Genomic DNA, 14,986 nt, shown 5'->3' with positions numbered 1-14,986 from the left:
AGGTCAGAATTGGGAAAAAAAAATTCCTTGAAATGCAATATTGTGGCTCAAATCTCACAGAGGAGAAATACTTTGTCTCTCTTGAGAATGTGCTGATTGTAACCTGAGGCAAGGAAGATTGATTCCCAATACACTGTTGTGTGCTGATCATCTTTTTGTATCATAACTGGAAATTCAACATGGTAGTCATTTCCTTGTAGAGTGAAAAGTTTCAAAATTCTTGTATCTTTTGCACTAGTAATTCAGTATCTGCAGATTGTTATATTCTGGATGGCTGAAATGTAGGTAGAGGGTTCACTGAAAGTAGAAGTATTGAGTCAATATATTGCTGCAGTGACTTTAGCCATATAATATGAACTGTCCATTAGATATTGTTTTTTATTCCAGGAATGTTGTTTAAACTGAACAGTATTACTTGTTGGATCTCACGTGTTGTCAAATGTATTTTTTCTTTCAATGTGGCAGCATTCATTTCCATGCCCGTCTCCATATGAAAATCTACCCCTGTCTTCCACTGGAACTTTCCAAACTGTTTATTTCTATTGAGGAGAGACAGTTCAAGAAGACATGGGTTTCTTAATTATTTCATCCACAACATCAAGTTTTTCATCCAAATCCACTGTGCTTATTTTCTCTAGAAAGCAGCAGTGTAATAAATAATAGCAAACTGGGTGTGTGTGGGGGGAGGGTACTAATTTCTTCAATACTTGTTAAAGTCCTTGTGAATCTATAAACATCAGAGTTTAGCACTGAACAAGAGTATTAGATTTTCAGAATTCAATAGATGCTACAAAATGAATTATTGACAGTGTAGCAGAATTGATTCCTCCCACCGTCGAAGGTGACCCGTGGCACCCTCTCTATGCCAATCAAGTGAGAGCTTATAACCCATAACTGCCACCTTCCATATTTTTCCATGTTGCCAGCAAGGATGAAGTGTCCTCTTCATATGATGTTGCTGCAATAGCCTGGGCAGTTGATATGGAGGCGCTGCTTTGGCAATGTGTCAGCGGCCCCCTCTTGACTTCACTGGTTTGGACCAAAGGAAGGCCGGGAGTCCTTTGGAACCAGCTGTGCTGAAGGAGTTGCCAGTGCAGAGATCTTCCATCTGCTTGCCTTTCAGGGCTCCGCTTCAAGATTGGTTGCCGCCCACAGCTGAAGGGCCCAGTCTGTCCTGTGTAGATGTCGTTTGCTCATCCACCTTTTGATGGCATTTCCTCCATCAAGGGGAGGCATTTCCCCCACTAACCTTCTCAGGCACTCATCAGCCCGAAGCCATTGGCACTTCCTGAGGTTTCTGAGTTAATTAACCACTGCCCAGCACTTGGAATTGACCAGTATGGGTTGTACTGCTTATGGTCATAGCGGTAGCAGGTTTTCAATTCTGACCTGATAGAGCTAGATGTGGAGCCCACTGTAGAAGAGCTAAGCAAGGCCACTGATTTACTGTCAAGTGTCAAGGCTCCTGGAAAAGATGGCCTCCCAGCAGAAATCCTCAAGTGCCGGAAAGACAGCCTATTACCATAGCTTCATCAGGTGCTACTTAAATGCTGGAAAGAGGGTGAGATACCACAAGAGATGCATGATGCAAACATCGTCACATTATATAAAAATTAAGGCGAAAAGTGCGACTGCAACAACTACAGGGGTATTTCGCTACTAAGTGTAGCAGGAAAAGCTTTCGCAGAAGTCATTTTAGTGTGCCTACAACAGCTGGCGAATCAGTTCTACCCTGAATCACAGTGTGGATTCAGGGCTGGAAGATCAACTAAAGACATGATATTTTCTCTGTGTCAACTCCCAGAAAAGTGCAGAGAGCAAAACCGACCATTGTACTTTGCCCTTGTGGACCTAACGAAAACATTTGACACAGTCAGCAGAGCAGGTCTGTTTGCAATACTAGAAAAGATAGGGTGCCCACCAAACTTGTTAAGTCTTCTATGTTCATTCCACGACAACATGAGAGCAACTGTCCAGTTTCATGGGTCCACTTCAGACTGCTTTGAGATGAAAAGCAGAGTGAAGCAAGGATGTGTTCTTGCTTCTAGACTCTTTTTTGAAAACTTCTCGGTACTCTTTCACTATGTGTTTAAGGACATGAAAGATGGAGTGTATCTCCGCACAAGATCAGATGGGAAATTCTTTCAACCAGTCCCGACTTAAGTCAAAAACCAAAGTCAAAAAGGTGCTAATCAGGGAACTTCTATTTGCTGATGCCCTCATAGCCCACAATGAAGATCTACTACAAGAACTTATGGACTGCCTTTCAAGTAACTGTCAGGCACTTGCTCTCACCATCAGCAACAAGAAAACAGTTGTATTCGGACAGGGGGTTCCACAAGATCCTTCAATTACCTTAAATGCAAACCAGCTAGAAGTAGTCCAAAAGTTCAGCTGTGTAGGTTATGCAGTGATCACCAACCTCTCACTGGATGAAGAACTAAATGTTTGCATTGGAAAGGCTGCCACCACCTTTAGCAGACTAACTAAAAGAGCATGGAACAACTCAAAGCTTACCATCAAGACCAAAATGCTTGTGTATCAAGCTTGCGTCCTCAGCACTCTCATGTATGGTGAAGAAACATGGACAACTTATGCTCATCAGGAGAAAAGGTTAAATAGTTTCCACGTACATTGTTTACGCCTCATACTCAACACCAAATGGCAGGATAAAGTCACCAACGCAGAGGTTTTTCGGAGGGCAAATTTACCAAGTGTCACAACCCTGCTCATGCAAAGACGACGGCGCTGGCTGGGCCATCTGAGTAGGTTGGAAGATGGACGCATGCCCAGGGACATGCTATACGGGGAGCTATCAGAGGGAACAAGAACAACAGGACGCCCCAAGCTTCGCTATAAAGACACACACAAGCGAGATATGAAGGAATTTAGAATTGATTCTGACCAATGGGAAATCTTGACAAGTGATCGTAACAGGTGGCGCCATCGTCTACATCAGGGTATCAAAGTCCATGACAGGAGCTGGCTCCTACAGCTTGAAGAGAAAAGAGCCCATAGGAAGCAAGCAGCTCCCAAACAAGATACATACACTTGCAATAACTGCTAAAGCTCATGCAAATCTCGGATTGGACTATTCAGTCACATGAGACATTGCAAACCATCTACATCAGTGGTCAACAACCGGTAGATCGCGATCAACTGGTTGATCTTGGAGCCTCTGCCAGTTGATCGTGATCTCCTGGCCGCTAAAAGCACGTCGGGGCTAAGGCAGAGGCTCCCTGCCTGCCCTGGCTGTGTGCCGCCCCTGGAAGCGGCCAGCACGCGCCTGGGGGTGGGGCAGAGATCTCCGCACGCTGCTTCTGCCTGCAGGCACTGCCCCCGCAGCTCCCATTGGCCAGGAATGGGGAACTGCGGCCAATGGGAGCTGCGGGGGCGGTGCTTGCAGGCAGGAGCAGCGCGCAGAGCCACGTGCCCCTCTCACAGGGGCATGTTGGCCGCCTCCGGGAGCGGCGTGGGGCCAGGGCAGGCAGGAAGCCTGCCTTAGCCCCGCTGCGCCACTGCCCAAGGTAAGTGCTGCCTGGTGGGAGCCCGCATCCCAACCCTGAGCCCCCTCTCAGATCCAGCACCCCATACCCCCTCCTGCACCCCAAGCCCCTGCCCCAGCCCTGAGCTCCCTCCCAGGGCCAGCACCCCAACACTCTGCCCCAGCCCTGAGCCCCCTCCTGCACCCAAACTCCCTCCCAGAGCTTGTACTCCTCTCCCCTCCTACACCCCTGCCCCAGGCTCAGCCCAAAGCCCCCTCCACGCTCTGAACCCCTCGGCCCCAACCCCCTGCCCCAGCCCGGTGAAAGTGAGTGAGGGTGGGAGAGAGTGAGCGGGCGTGGGGGCGGGGAATGGAGTGGGCAGGGCTTTGGGGAAGGGGCGGGATAGATCCTGGGTTGCACTTAAATTCAAAAAATGATCTTGTGTGTGAAAAGGTTGGAGACTGATCTAAATCATAGTCTGCAATTCCCACTGTGTCTCGCAGACGAAAGGATGCCAGCAACAGCAGAACTGATGCTAGAACTTCATATGAGATGTTAGTGGTCTATACGTCTATTATTTAGCAACGTTATTTGTGCAATATATACATTATTAAAACATGTGCTACCTACTACAAAAGGGGTGGGCAAACTTTTTGGCCCTAGGGCCCCATCGGGTACAGAAATTGTATGGAGGGCCGGGTAGGGAAGGCTGGGGAAGGCTATGCCTCCCCAAACAGCGAGGCGTGGTCTGTCCCCCACCCCCATCCAACCCTCCCGACTGCCCCCCAGGACTCCCACATCCTATCCAAACACCCCGGCTCTCTGCCCTTGACCATCCCCCAAGACGCCCGTCCCTATCCAACCTCCCCTGCTCCCCACCCCCTGACCACCCCCTATCCAACCCTCCTTGCTCTCCACGCTCCATGTTACCTGTGGGGTAGTGATAAGGGAGGCTCAGTCCTTTCCCTGTGTGTTTCCTCTGCTCATTTTGCTGCTCTCCCTGGCAGTCAGGCAGGGCTCGCTCCCTGTTTGGGCTTGGCTGCTGGGGACAGGGGCCAAGCATGCTGGGGGTGGAGGGGGGCCCTGGCTTGTTCTGCCCCTGTCCCCAGCAGCAGGGCCCAGGCCCCTTGACCGCCCCACTGCTTCTTGCCTCCCACCCCCAACTCCCCCTGCTCCCTGACCGCAACGCCCTGGAGCCCCAGGTCTGGTGGCGCTATAGCCATGCCGCCCAGCCGGAGCTGCAGCCATGCTGCCCAGGTGCTGGGGGAACTGGAACTGCAAAGGAGGGGAGCAGAAGGAGAGGGGCCAGGGGCTAGCCTCCGCCCTGCTTACCCCGCTGCCGAGGAATTGGGCTGGCTCTTTCGCAAGCCTGTCCTGACCCCGCTCCCTGGCAGGAGCTCGGGGCCAGAGGGAAGGGTCCTGCGGGCCGGATGTGGTCCACGGGTTGTAGTTTGCCCCCCTCTGTACTACAACGTTGTGATCGTTTCTTCTTTGGAAAAAATTATTCCTACCTTTTGATTCTCAATTGTAAACAATCTTTTTGTTTGCTTGGGGTTTTTTGGTTTTTTTTCTGGTTTCAGTGTCTCTTTTCCAAAAACTTGTATTTTCGTTTTATTCTTTGAAGCAGCACTTAGTTGTTTTCCAAAATTCAGGTTGGTTTTCTTTTTTCTTCTTATCTCAATCTCAGTTAGTTCAAATTTTTTTTCTTCATGTGTGTTAATACAGAAATGTATATTTAAAATAGAATTCTTTAAGACCAATTTCCTTACTATAGGATCCAGCAACCAACAATACATTGTTCCTCATGGAACTTCAGTACTCGGGGCTGCAGCTCCATTATAAACTTCATTTTAATAGCAAACAGCTAGTTACAACATACTCACCTTTTAGCTTTCAAGAATATCCTTGTAGAAAAGAATGGCAGTTATTCTTCATAGATGTGAAATGTCATCTTCACGTTGTGACACATAGTCGTCTTTTATCATGCCTTCCAGCTTGCTTATAGTCATGGTATCCATAGTATCCACTCATGTATGAACTTTGACATGCAATTGCAGGACTTGTTCTAAATTTCTTTTAAGTACAGGTGAGTCGCATCATACGCGCATTTAACTTACACAAATTCAACTATAAGCACTCGGCAAAAAAAAAAACAAGATACTTGTAAATAGTGCGGGCGATTCCGCCCACCATTGCACTCCATGAGCGTATGCCCCGGAGTGAGCGTGTGATGGGAGACATGAATCTGCTGTTCCCTCAGTCGGTCTCAGTTCCCACATGCCTCTCATAGCGTGAGCATCTTTGCCGCACTGAGTGTGATTCTAGTGTTTAAAGAAAAGGAGTACTTGTGGCACCTTAGAGACTAACCAATTTATTTGAGCATGAGCTTTTGTGAGCTACAGCTCACTTCATCAGATGCATAAAGTGGAAAATACAGTGAGGAGATTTATGTACACACAGACCCATGAAAAAATGCACATTGTAAGGAGAGTGATCACTTAAGATGAGCTATTACTAGCAGGAGAGTGGGGTGGGGGGAGAAAAAACCTTTTGAAGTGATAATCAAGGTGGGCCATTTCCAGCACATTTCCAGGAGTTAACAAGAACGTCTGAGGAACAGTGGGGGGGAGGAATAAACAAGGGGAAATAGTTTTACTTAGTATAATGACTCAACCACTCCCAGTCTCTCTTCAAGCCTAAGTTAATTGTACCCAATTTGCAAATTAATTCCAATTCAGCAGTCTCTTGTTGGAGTCTGTTTTCGAAGTTTTTTTGTTGAAGGATAGTCACTTTGAGATCAGAAATCAAGTGACCACAGAGATTGTCTTGTTTTGTGAGGCATTTTTTGGCAAATGAAAAAAGATTAATATACAAATTACAGTAATGAAGCTTTATACTTTTAAGAATATTTATTTACTAATGCTTCACATTTTTGCTGCTGTGTAGGTTTTTAAACTTTGGTCTATATTATGAAATACCTTATTTTTAGAAAGCTGGTATATTCCTTTAGTACTGCTTGTATGTTTTTAAGTTTATGCATTGCAATATTTGAAAAAAGTACTGTGGAAAGTTAATTTAGCTTTTGCGAAACTCTGCACTACTTCATGCACAGCACATTATATAACTCTGTGAATATTTTCTTTAACAGGCTTTTACAGTTGTAACACAGAAATTATGCCTGGCATAAATAACTGGACTTCTGATATACAGGTAAAGTTGTTTTTAAAAACAAAAAGACCTTTTAAAACCAAACTTGTATACAAATATACTGTTGACATTGCAATAGATTTTTGAGAGTAGTTGTACTCTGAAAAATGAAAAATGACACCCCCTTACTCAACATATCCATTCCTGTTTGTTTAAACAGATATAACTGAGTTGTGACAAAAATAAGTTTTTATTGCTTTATACTCCTGTTGCATTGCAGAATCAGTTCAGCCAAGAAAGTGTGAGCTGTATTGTGCATAGTCAACAGAATAGCTTTTAGAAGATCAACTTAGTTATACCTGTGCAATTCCTTTCAAGGTAAAGGGGTTGCATGGGTGTAACTATGGGTATGATTTGGCCCGCAGAACCTGGTTTGCTGTTGATGAGTGACATGGTAAGAACCTGGGCTGGCTTTCAAGCCCCCAGTGAGGTTGAATACTTAAGCTTATGTTTAAAAAAAAAAAAAAAAGTTGTATTTTTGAGAGAGTCACCCTTTGTGTGATCATAGACTTTCACTTCTGTTTCTTCCTCTTTCTCTATTAACCATGACTACTACTGCTGATTAATGTCTTTAATCGATTGCTTTGTTCCCACTATTGCAACATATAGATTTAAAATTGAGGAAGATTAAAACTATACACGTTTATGTTTCTGCTTCAGATGTTCACCTCAGTAAGAGTATCCAGATTAAGTAACATTAACCTGACAAATCAAACACTTAACAAGAACTTTAATGATCTCTGTGAGAATCTGCTTAAGGTAAGAGTTCTAGTTTCCAGATGTATGCATTTATTTAATTTGACGTAACATGGAATTTAGGTTACATTGCAAACAACATTTTTTAGGCTTACCTTTCAAAATTATAGACTTGTTTTAGGTTGCATCTGTAATTAGTTCCTGAGCAGCTCTACAAATATTTAAAATGCTGGCTATATGATGCTAATAGCTCCTGAGACACATCAAATCAGAATAAAATCTTTGACGCAGCATGTTATAAAAATAACAATATTAAGCTATTGCACAGAGCAGACAACATACCATAAACCTTTAAACCTCAAATGAAATCACTAATTGAGTCTTAAATAAGAGAAAATAATAGGGTAATTATTTTTACTGCAAAAAAGAAATCCAGAATAAACCAAATATAGAATTAACATTTTTTTAGAATAACACAAATAATGTATTGTATTCAACAGAGTCTATATTTTAAGCTACGATCTATGATTCCCTGCTGCCTTTGTCATGTAAATTTTACAGTGGCTCTTCCAGAGGATGAAGTAATTCAGGTAACTAATTTTCTTCATTTGTTGTTAATGCCACCATGTTTTCTGATTACATTTGATCTTGCAACATAAACTAGATTAGATTGAGTCACTAGTATGCTGAGGGAGCTTTAAGGAAGAACTGTGTGCCACAAGATGTGTTCATTCAACTGTTCACGCTCTCCCTCTGATTATATGAAATAGCACCACAGCATGTTATTGTGCTGATGGAATGCCATCTTTCCAATGAAATATGAAATGGAAGGTCCTGACTAGTTGCCTTTAAAGGTGCCCCATGGCACATACAATAAATATATGGCTGCTTAATCCACCATCCTTTACAAATTCTAAATTTGGTAACTTTGTTTTGACTACCTAATTTTTTCTTGCAGTTTCAAGGGGATGCAGTTTATTTCTTCACTTACTTTTAATACATTGTGTGTTTTGTTGGCGTAAGCTATTAAGCAGCTCCTCTGTTTGCAACAAAAGTGTGGCTTCATTTCTGTGGCCAGGGGAAAAATTCCTTTATATTCCTTGCCTACCTCACAAAGTACCGTGAGGCTCAACTCATATTTATAAGATGTTTTTGCAGTCCTCTGATGAAAGGCAAAGAATTGATGAAAATACAAAATCCTAATTATGTTTTGGTTTTGTTCACACACACTTTTTAAAAAAAAAAAAACTTGGCTCAAATATTGTTAGGTGGCTCTTTTGACAACAGATCCTAGCCAATATCAGCTCTTAGACCATCTCTGCCATGGAAGGTTGTTTTATATAATATCTGCTGTGTTTCTTCATTCTAGCAATGACTGCCATTTTGTTAGCTTCTAATTACTACTGTCAAAATCAGATTCAAGACTCACTGAATTTGTCAGACCACTCTGTTTATTAGCAAAGCGCTTTGCCAATGCACCCAGATATATGTGAGCCTCCTGCAAAAAGCTCAAGCCAACCCATTTATACAAACAAGCCAAAGCCAATCCAACATAGGAGACAAAAGGAAGCAGAAACTGACAAATATACATACATATCTTATTTGCATACTAACGTTTACCGATCTCCTAGCTCAGTAGGAGCTCTAAGTTAATTAGTTTGAGGACCCATTGTCTCACACTCCTTAATGTTTCTCTTCATGACAACTATATTTCAACAAATCTTTCAAGCAGCATTTCTTTAATGAATTATAATTTCAATATAATTCATTCTACTTTCACACTACGATTAAGGGTCTCAAACGTTATTTATATAGAACATTGCCATTAATGGGTTATGGTATTTCATAGGTATCTCTTGTCACAAAACAGTACCTTGAATATAGTTAACAAAAATGTAAGTGCTGCTAAAAAACAAACAACTTATTTCTACTCCCAATAACATGCATGATGTAAATTTTCCCCATAGCAGAATGTTAATTTTGGCAAAGCTTTTGGAAGATTGTACAAGAGATAGTAACAATATGTACTGTATCTTTTGATTGCAGGTCACAGTCACAGCAGTTGCAATAACGTTTGACAAAAATCAAGCTTTACAAACCAGTAAAGTCCCTGCAGAAAAAACATTGCAAAGGGGTAAGAATTTTGAGGGAGGTGAAATGATCAATTCTTGATAATCGTTTGTATAGGAAAGATGTTTAATGTGTAGTGGATGATATCATTTTAGTTTATCAATTCAACCACACACTTCTTCACTGGAGAACTCTCTCTAGTCAACAGACCTGAAACTATATGAAAGAAATTCTTAGCCTTATTCCATGCTCCAGTTTTTTAAACAAACTTTTTGATGGATTCTAAAGAATGAGTGGTCTACTCATGCATTTTCCTGCTGCCATTGTGCTTTGGAAAAAAGGACGTATTTATCATAAAATACTTGTGCTTATTCTTATAAATTGCAGAATCTTTTCATAAGATTTTAGGAAATTCATTATTCACAATACTTTGAAAACTAGGCTAACTGACTTTTTGGAAGTGTAAGACATTCTGAAGGGAGTGGAGAAGATTTATGCAGTTTATATATGAGCTTGCTAAAAGAGCACCCATGCTAAACTGAGGAAGAATACATGTTCTAAAGAAATTTAGGTAGACTTTATTTAAACTATTAATGATGGAGGTTGATAATGGGCTACAGAGCCTGAACCTTGAGTTCACTGGTTTAAATCTAGATCAGTTCAACAGTAACTGAAAATAGTTACCTTTTTATGGCTGTTCAATGACCAATGTGAATTAAACTGATAATTTCAGTCTGGTTCCAGGCACTGAGATGTTGAGTTCAGGTCACAATTGATATCCTCTCTGCAAAAATGGACTGAGCTTGGAGGTTTGAATTCTTTTCTCACCTCTTGAAATGGCCTTTCGAAGCTGAGTTTGCAAGCGTTCAAGTCATTAACTGGCCGGTTGAGGGGGCTTTCTTCTGTCTCTGTGTTATTTATCTTTTGTGGATAGTGAACTTAAGCGTCCAGGCCTATCCAGCTTCTTTCACTAGCACTAAATAGATAGAACCACCAGGTATCAATAGGAATTTTGTATTAGATAAAATATAAGAAAAACCGACTATTGGATACAGTTAACTCAGTTAAGGCAGACCTAAAGCAGTTGGATTGGTTTTCCTAAAATATTCCTATTTAAGTCAAGCCCTATTGAGTGGAATTCAGATTCTGTCCAAGTAGTTTTGTAGCTGTATTTATTAGCAAACGTCTAATTGCTTATCTGCACTCAGAAGTCCATCACTATGTATTTATGTTGAATAAATGTGTTCTAGTCAGTCCTTACTAAATTAAAACTTACTTATATTGGCAAGATTTGGGGTTTTTGGTTAAATATCTGTTTAATGTATGTGTGTATTTCTTCTTTGTTGAAGCCTCTACAGATAATGAAGAGCAGCTACAATTTCCATTGGAACTTTGCTCTGATCCTCTTGTTTCTCAGCCATTCTCACCAGCTAAAGGTTGGTTAAATGAAAAGAAAAAATAATCCTGTACAGTGTTCCACTCACTCACTCCCTCATTGCCGGTGGTTTGTATTCTTTTGAAAGCAGCTATGTACCATGCTTTGACATTCTGTGCTACCTCAGATATAATGAAATGCTTTGCCCTTCAGTCAGATTTCTCAAGCATTAGATAAGAAGGATTGGTAAGCACACTTCTCTCCTCTTCCTTTGTCCTCTCACTTGTTACTTAACAAGAATTTTCCATCTTCTGCTCCATTTATTGTATTTAAATCATCATAAGTGGAGTCTTTGTCCCTATGCAGCATTTAGTTTATTGGACTTCTGTAGCCCTGTCCTGTGCTGCCTTGTTTCTTCAAGTAGCACATGTAAAATGACTGCCCACAATACCATACTCAGAAATTCAAATAGTGTTAATAAAATGTATCTCTCAGTTTATTCTTGGCAAAGAATGTTTTATCCTGTGAACTTCGACTGTTGGGGCTGAGAAAAATGGATTACGCTTTTCCTTAAACAATTTTTTAACTGAAGGGTGTTCGTTACTTAAGAGGGAGCAAGTGAAAGGAAACTAAGGCTATGTCTACGCTACGAAATTAGGTCGAATTTATAGAAGTTGGTTTTTAGAAATCGTTTTTATATAGTCGATTGTGTGTGTCCCCACACAAAATGCTCTAAGTGCATTAAGTGCATTAACTCGGCAGAGTGCTTCCACAGTACTGAGGCTAGCGTCGACTTCCGGAGTGTTGCACTGTGGGTAGCTATCCCACAGTTCCCGCAGTCTCCGCTGCCCATTGGAATTCTGGGTTGAGATCCCAGTGCCTGATGGGGCAAAAAAACATTGTCGCGGATGGTTCTGGGCATATGTCATCAGGCCCTCTTTCCCTCCCTCCCTCTGTGAAAGCAACGGCAGACAATCGTTTCGCGCCTTTTTTCCTGAGTTACCTGTGCAGGCGCCATACCACGGCAAGCATGGAGCCCGCTCAGCTCACTGTCACCGTATGTCTCCTGGGTGCTGGCAGACGCGGTACTGCATTGCTACACAGCAGCAGCAACCCATTGCCTTGTGGCAGCAGACGGTACAGTAGGACTGGTAGCCATCATCATCATGTCCGAGGTGCTCCTGGCCGCTTCGGTCAGGAGCGCCTGGGCAGACATGGGTGCAGGGGCTAAATTAGGAGTGACTCGACCAGGTCATTCTCTTTAGTCCTGCAGGCAGTCCTATTGTACCATATTATGGTGAGCAAGCAGGAAATATGGATGGCTAGCCGTCCTATTGTACCATCTTTTGCCGGGCAGGCAGGAGATGAGGATGGCTTGCAGTCCTTCTGCACCGTCTGCTGCCAGCCAAAGATGTAAAAGATAGATGGAGTGGATCAAAACAAGAAATAGGCCAGATTTGTTTTGTATTCATTTGCTCCCCCCTCCCTCCCTCCGTGAAGTCCTGCCTGAAATACGAGGGGGAGGGATAGCTTAGTGGGTTGAGCATTGGCCTGCTAAACCCAGGGGTTTGAGTTCAATCCTTGAGGGGGCCATTCTGTGTGACAGTTGTTTTTGTTTCTCCTTGATGTAAAGCCACCCCCTTTGTTGATTTTAATTCCCTGTAAGCCAACCCTGTAAGCCATGTCGTCAGTCGCCCCTCCCTCCGTCAGAGCAACAGCAGACAATCGTTCCGCGCCTTTTTTCTGTGCAGACGCCACACCACGGCAAGCATGGAGTCCGCTCAGATCACTTTGGCAGTTAGGAGCACATTAAACACCACACGCATTATCCAGCAGTGTATGCAGCACCAGAACCTGGCAAAGCGAAACTGGGCGAGTAGGCGACGTCAGCGTGGTGACGAGAGTGATGGGGACATGGACACAGACTTCTCTCAAAGCATGGGCCCTGGCAATGCAGGCATCATGGTGCTAATGGGGCAGGTTCATGCCGTGGAATGCCGATTCTGGGCCCGGGAACCAAGCACAGACTGGTGGGACCGCATAGTGTTGCAGGTCTGGGATAATTCCCAGTGGCTGCGAAACTTTCGCGTGCGTAAGGGCACTATCATGGAACTTTGTGTCCTGCTTTTCCCTGCCCTGAAGCGCATGAATACCAAGATGAGAGCAGCCCTCAGAGTTGAGAAGTGAGTGGCAATAGCCCTGTGGAAGCTTGCAACGCCAGACAGCTACCGGTCAGTCGGGAATCAATTTGGAGTGGGCAAATCTACTGTGGGGGCTGCTGTGATGCAAGTAGCCAACGCAATCAAAGATCTGCTGATATCAAGGGTAGTGACCCTGGGAAATGTGCAGGTCATAGTGGATGGCTTTGCTGCAATGGGATTCCCTAACTGTGGTGGGGCCATAGACGGAACCCATATCCCTATCTTGGCACCGGAGCACCAAGCCGGCGAGTATGTAAACCGCAAGGGGTACTTTTCAATGGTGCTGCCAGCTCTGGTGGATCACAAGGGACGTTTCACCAACATCAACATGGGATGGCCAGGAAAGGTACATGACGCTCGCATCTTCAGGAACTCTGGTCTGTTTCAAAAGCTGCAGGAAGGGACTTTATTCCCAGACCAGAAAATAACCACTGGGGATGTTGAAATGCCTATAGTTATCCTTGGGGACCCAGCCTACCCCTTAATGCCATGGCTCATGAAGCCATACATAGGCAGCCTGGACAGTAGTCAGGAGCTGTTCAACTACAGACTGAGCAAGTGCAGAATGGTGGTAGAATGTGCATTTGGATGTTTAAAGACGCGCTGGCGCAGTTTACTGACTTGCTTAGATCTCAGCGAAACCAATATTCCCACTGTTATTACTGCTTTCTGTGTGCTCCACAATATCTGTAAGAGTAAGGGGGAGACGTTTATGGCGGGGTGGGAGGTTGAGGCAAATCGCCTGGCTGCTGGTTACGCGCAGCCAGACACCAGGGCGGTTACAAGAGCACAGGAGGGTGCGGTGCGCATCAGAGAAGCTTTGAAGACCAGTTTCATGACTGGCCAGGCTACGGTGTGAAAGTTCTGTTTGTTTCTCCTTGATGAAACCCCCCGCCCCTTGGTTCACTCTACTTCCCTGTAAGCTAAGCACCCTCCCCTCCTCCCTTCACTCAGCACTTGCAGAGGCAATAAAGTCATTGTTGCTTCACATTCATGCATTCTTTATTAATTCATCACACAAATAGGGGGATAACTGCCAAGGTAGCCTGGGAGGGGGGGGGTGGAGGAGAGAAGCACCGGGAGGGGGATAACTGCCAAGGTAGCCTGGGAGGGGTGGTGGAGGAGGGAAGGACAAGGAGACACAGCACTTTAAAAGTTTAAAACTTATTGAATGCCAGCCTTTTGTTGCTTGGGCAATCCTCTGGGGTGGAGTGGCTGGGTGGCCGGAGGCCCCCCCCACCGCATTCTTGGGCATCTGGGTGAGGAGGCTATGGAACTTGGGGAGGAAGGTGGTTGGTTACACAAGGGCTGTAGCGGCGGTCTGTGCTCCTGCTGCCTTTCCTGCAGCTCAGCCATATGCTGGAGCGCATTAGTTTGATCCTCCAGCACCCTCAGCATTGAATCCTGCCTCCTCTCATCACGCTGCCGCCACCTTTCAGCTTCAGCCCTTTCTTCAGCCCGCCACTTACTCTCCTCAGCTCACCTCTCCTCCCGGTCATTTTGTGCTTTCCTGCACTCTGACATTGTCTGCCTCCGCGCATTTGTCTGTGCTGTCAGTGTGGGAGGACAGCATGAGCTCAGAGAACATTTCATCACAAGTGCGTTTTTTTCGCCTTCTAATCTTCACTAGCCTCTCGGAAGGAGAAGATCCTGTGATCATTGAAACACATGCAGCTGGTGGAGGAAAAAAAAAGGGACAGTGGTATTTAAAAAGACACATTTTATGGAACAATGGGTACACTCTTTCACGGTAAACTTTGCTGTTAACATTACATACACAGCACATGTGCTTTCGTTATAAGGTCGCATATTGCCTCCACCCACCACGTGGCTAGCCCCTCACCCCTTCCTGTGGCTAACAACGGGGAACATTTCTGTTCAGCCACAGGCAAACAGCCCAGCAGGAGCGGGCACCTCTGAATGTCCCCTTAAGAAAAGCACCCTATTTCAAC

General features: G+C 44.2%; 1 protein-coding gene across 11 annotated transcripts in view; it reads left to right on the top strand.

Annotated features, from left to right (window-relative positions):
* The window catches only part of C2CD5 (C2 calcium dependent domain containing 5), a 128,291-nt gene that overhangs the window by 93,954 nt on the left and 19,351 nt on the right, over positions 1–14,986 (top strand). For all 11 annotated transcript variants that reach the window (XM_074937607.1, XM_074937613.1, XM_074937622.1 and 8 more), the window contains 5 exons: positions 6,634–6,695; positions 7,353–7,451; positions 7,889–7,978; positions 9,435–9,522; positions 10,808–10,894. In XM_074937607.1, the coding sequence (XP_074793708.1) occupies positions 6,634–6,695; positions 7,353–7,451; positions 7,889–7,978; positions 9,435–9,522; positions 10,808–10,894 (426 nt within the window). The remainder of the gene's footprint in view (positions 1–6,633; positions 6,696–7,352; positions 7,452–7,888; positions 7,979–9,434; positions 9,523–10,807; positions 10,895–14,986) is intronic.

The sequence above is a fragment of the Natator depressus genome, chromosome 1 (genome assembly GCF_965152275.1).
Source record: "Natator depressus isolate rNatDep1 chromosome 1, rNatDep2.hap1, whole genome shotgun sequence".
In the NCBI taxonomy this organism is placed as follows: Eukaryota; Metazoa; Chordata; order Testudines; family Cheloniidae; genus Natator; species Natator depressus.
This window is presented reverse-complemented; position numbering and strand designations above follow the sequence as displayed.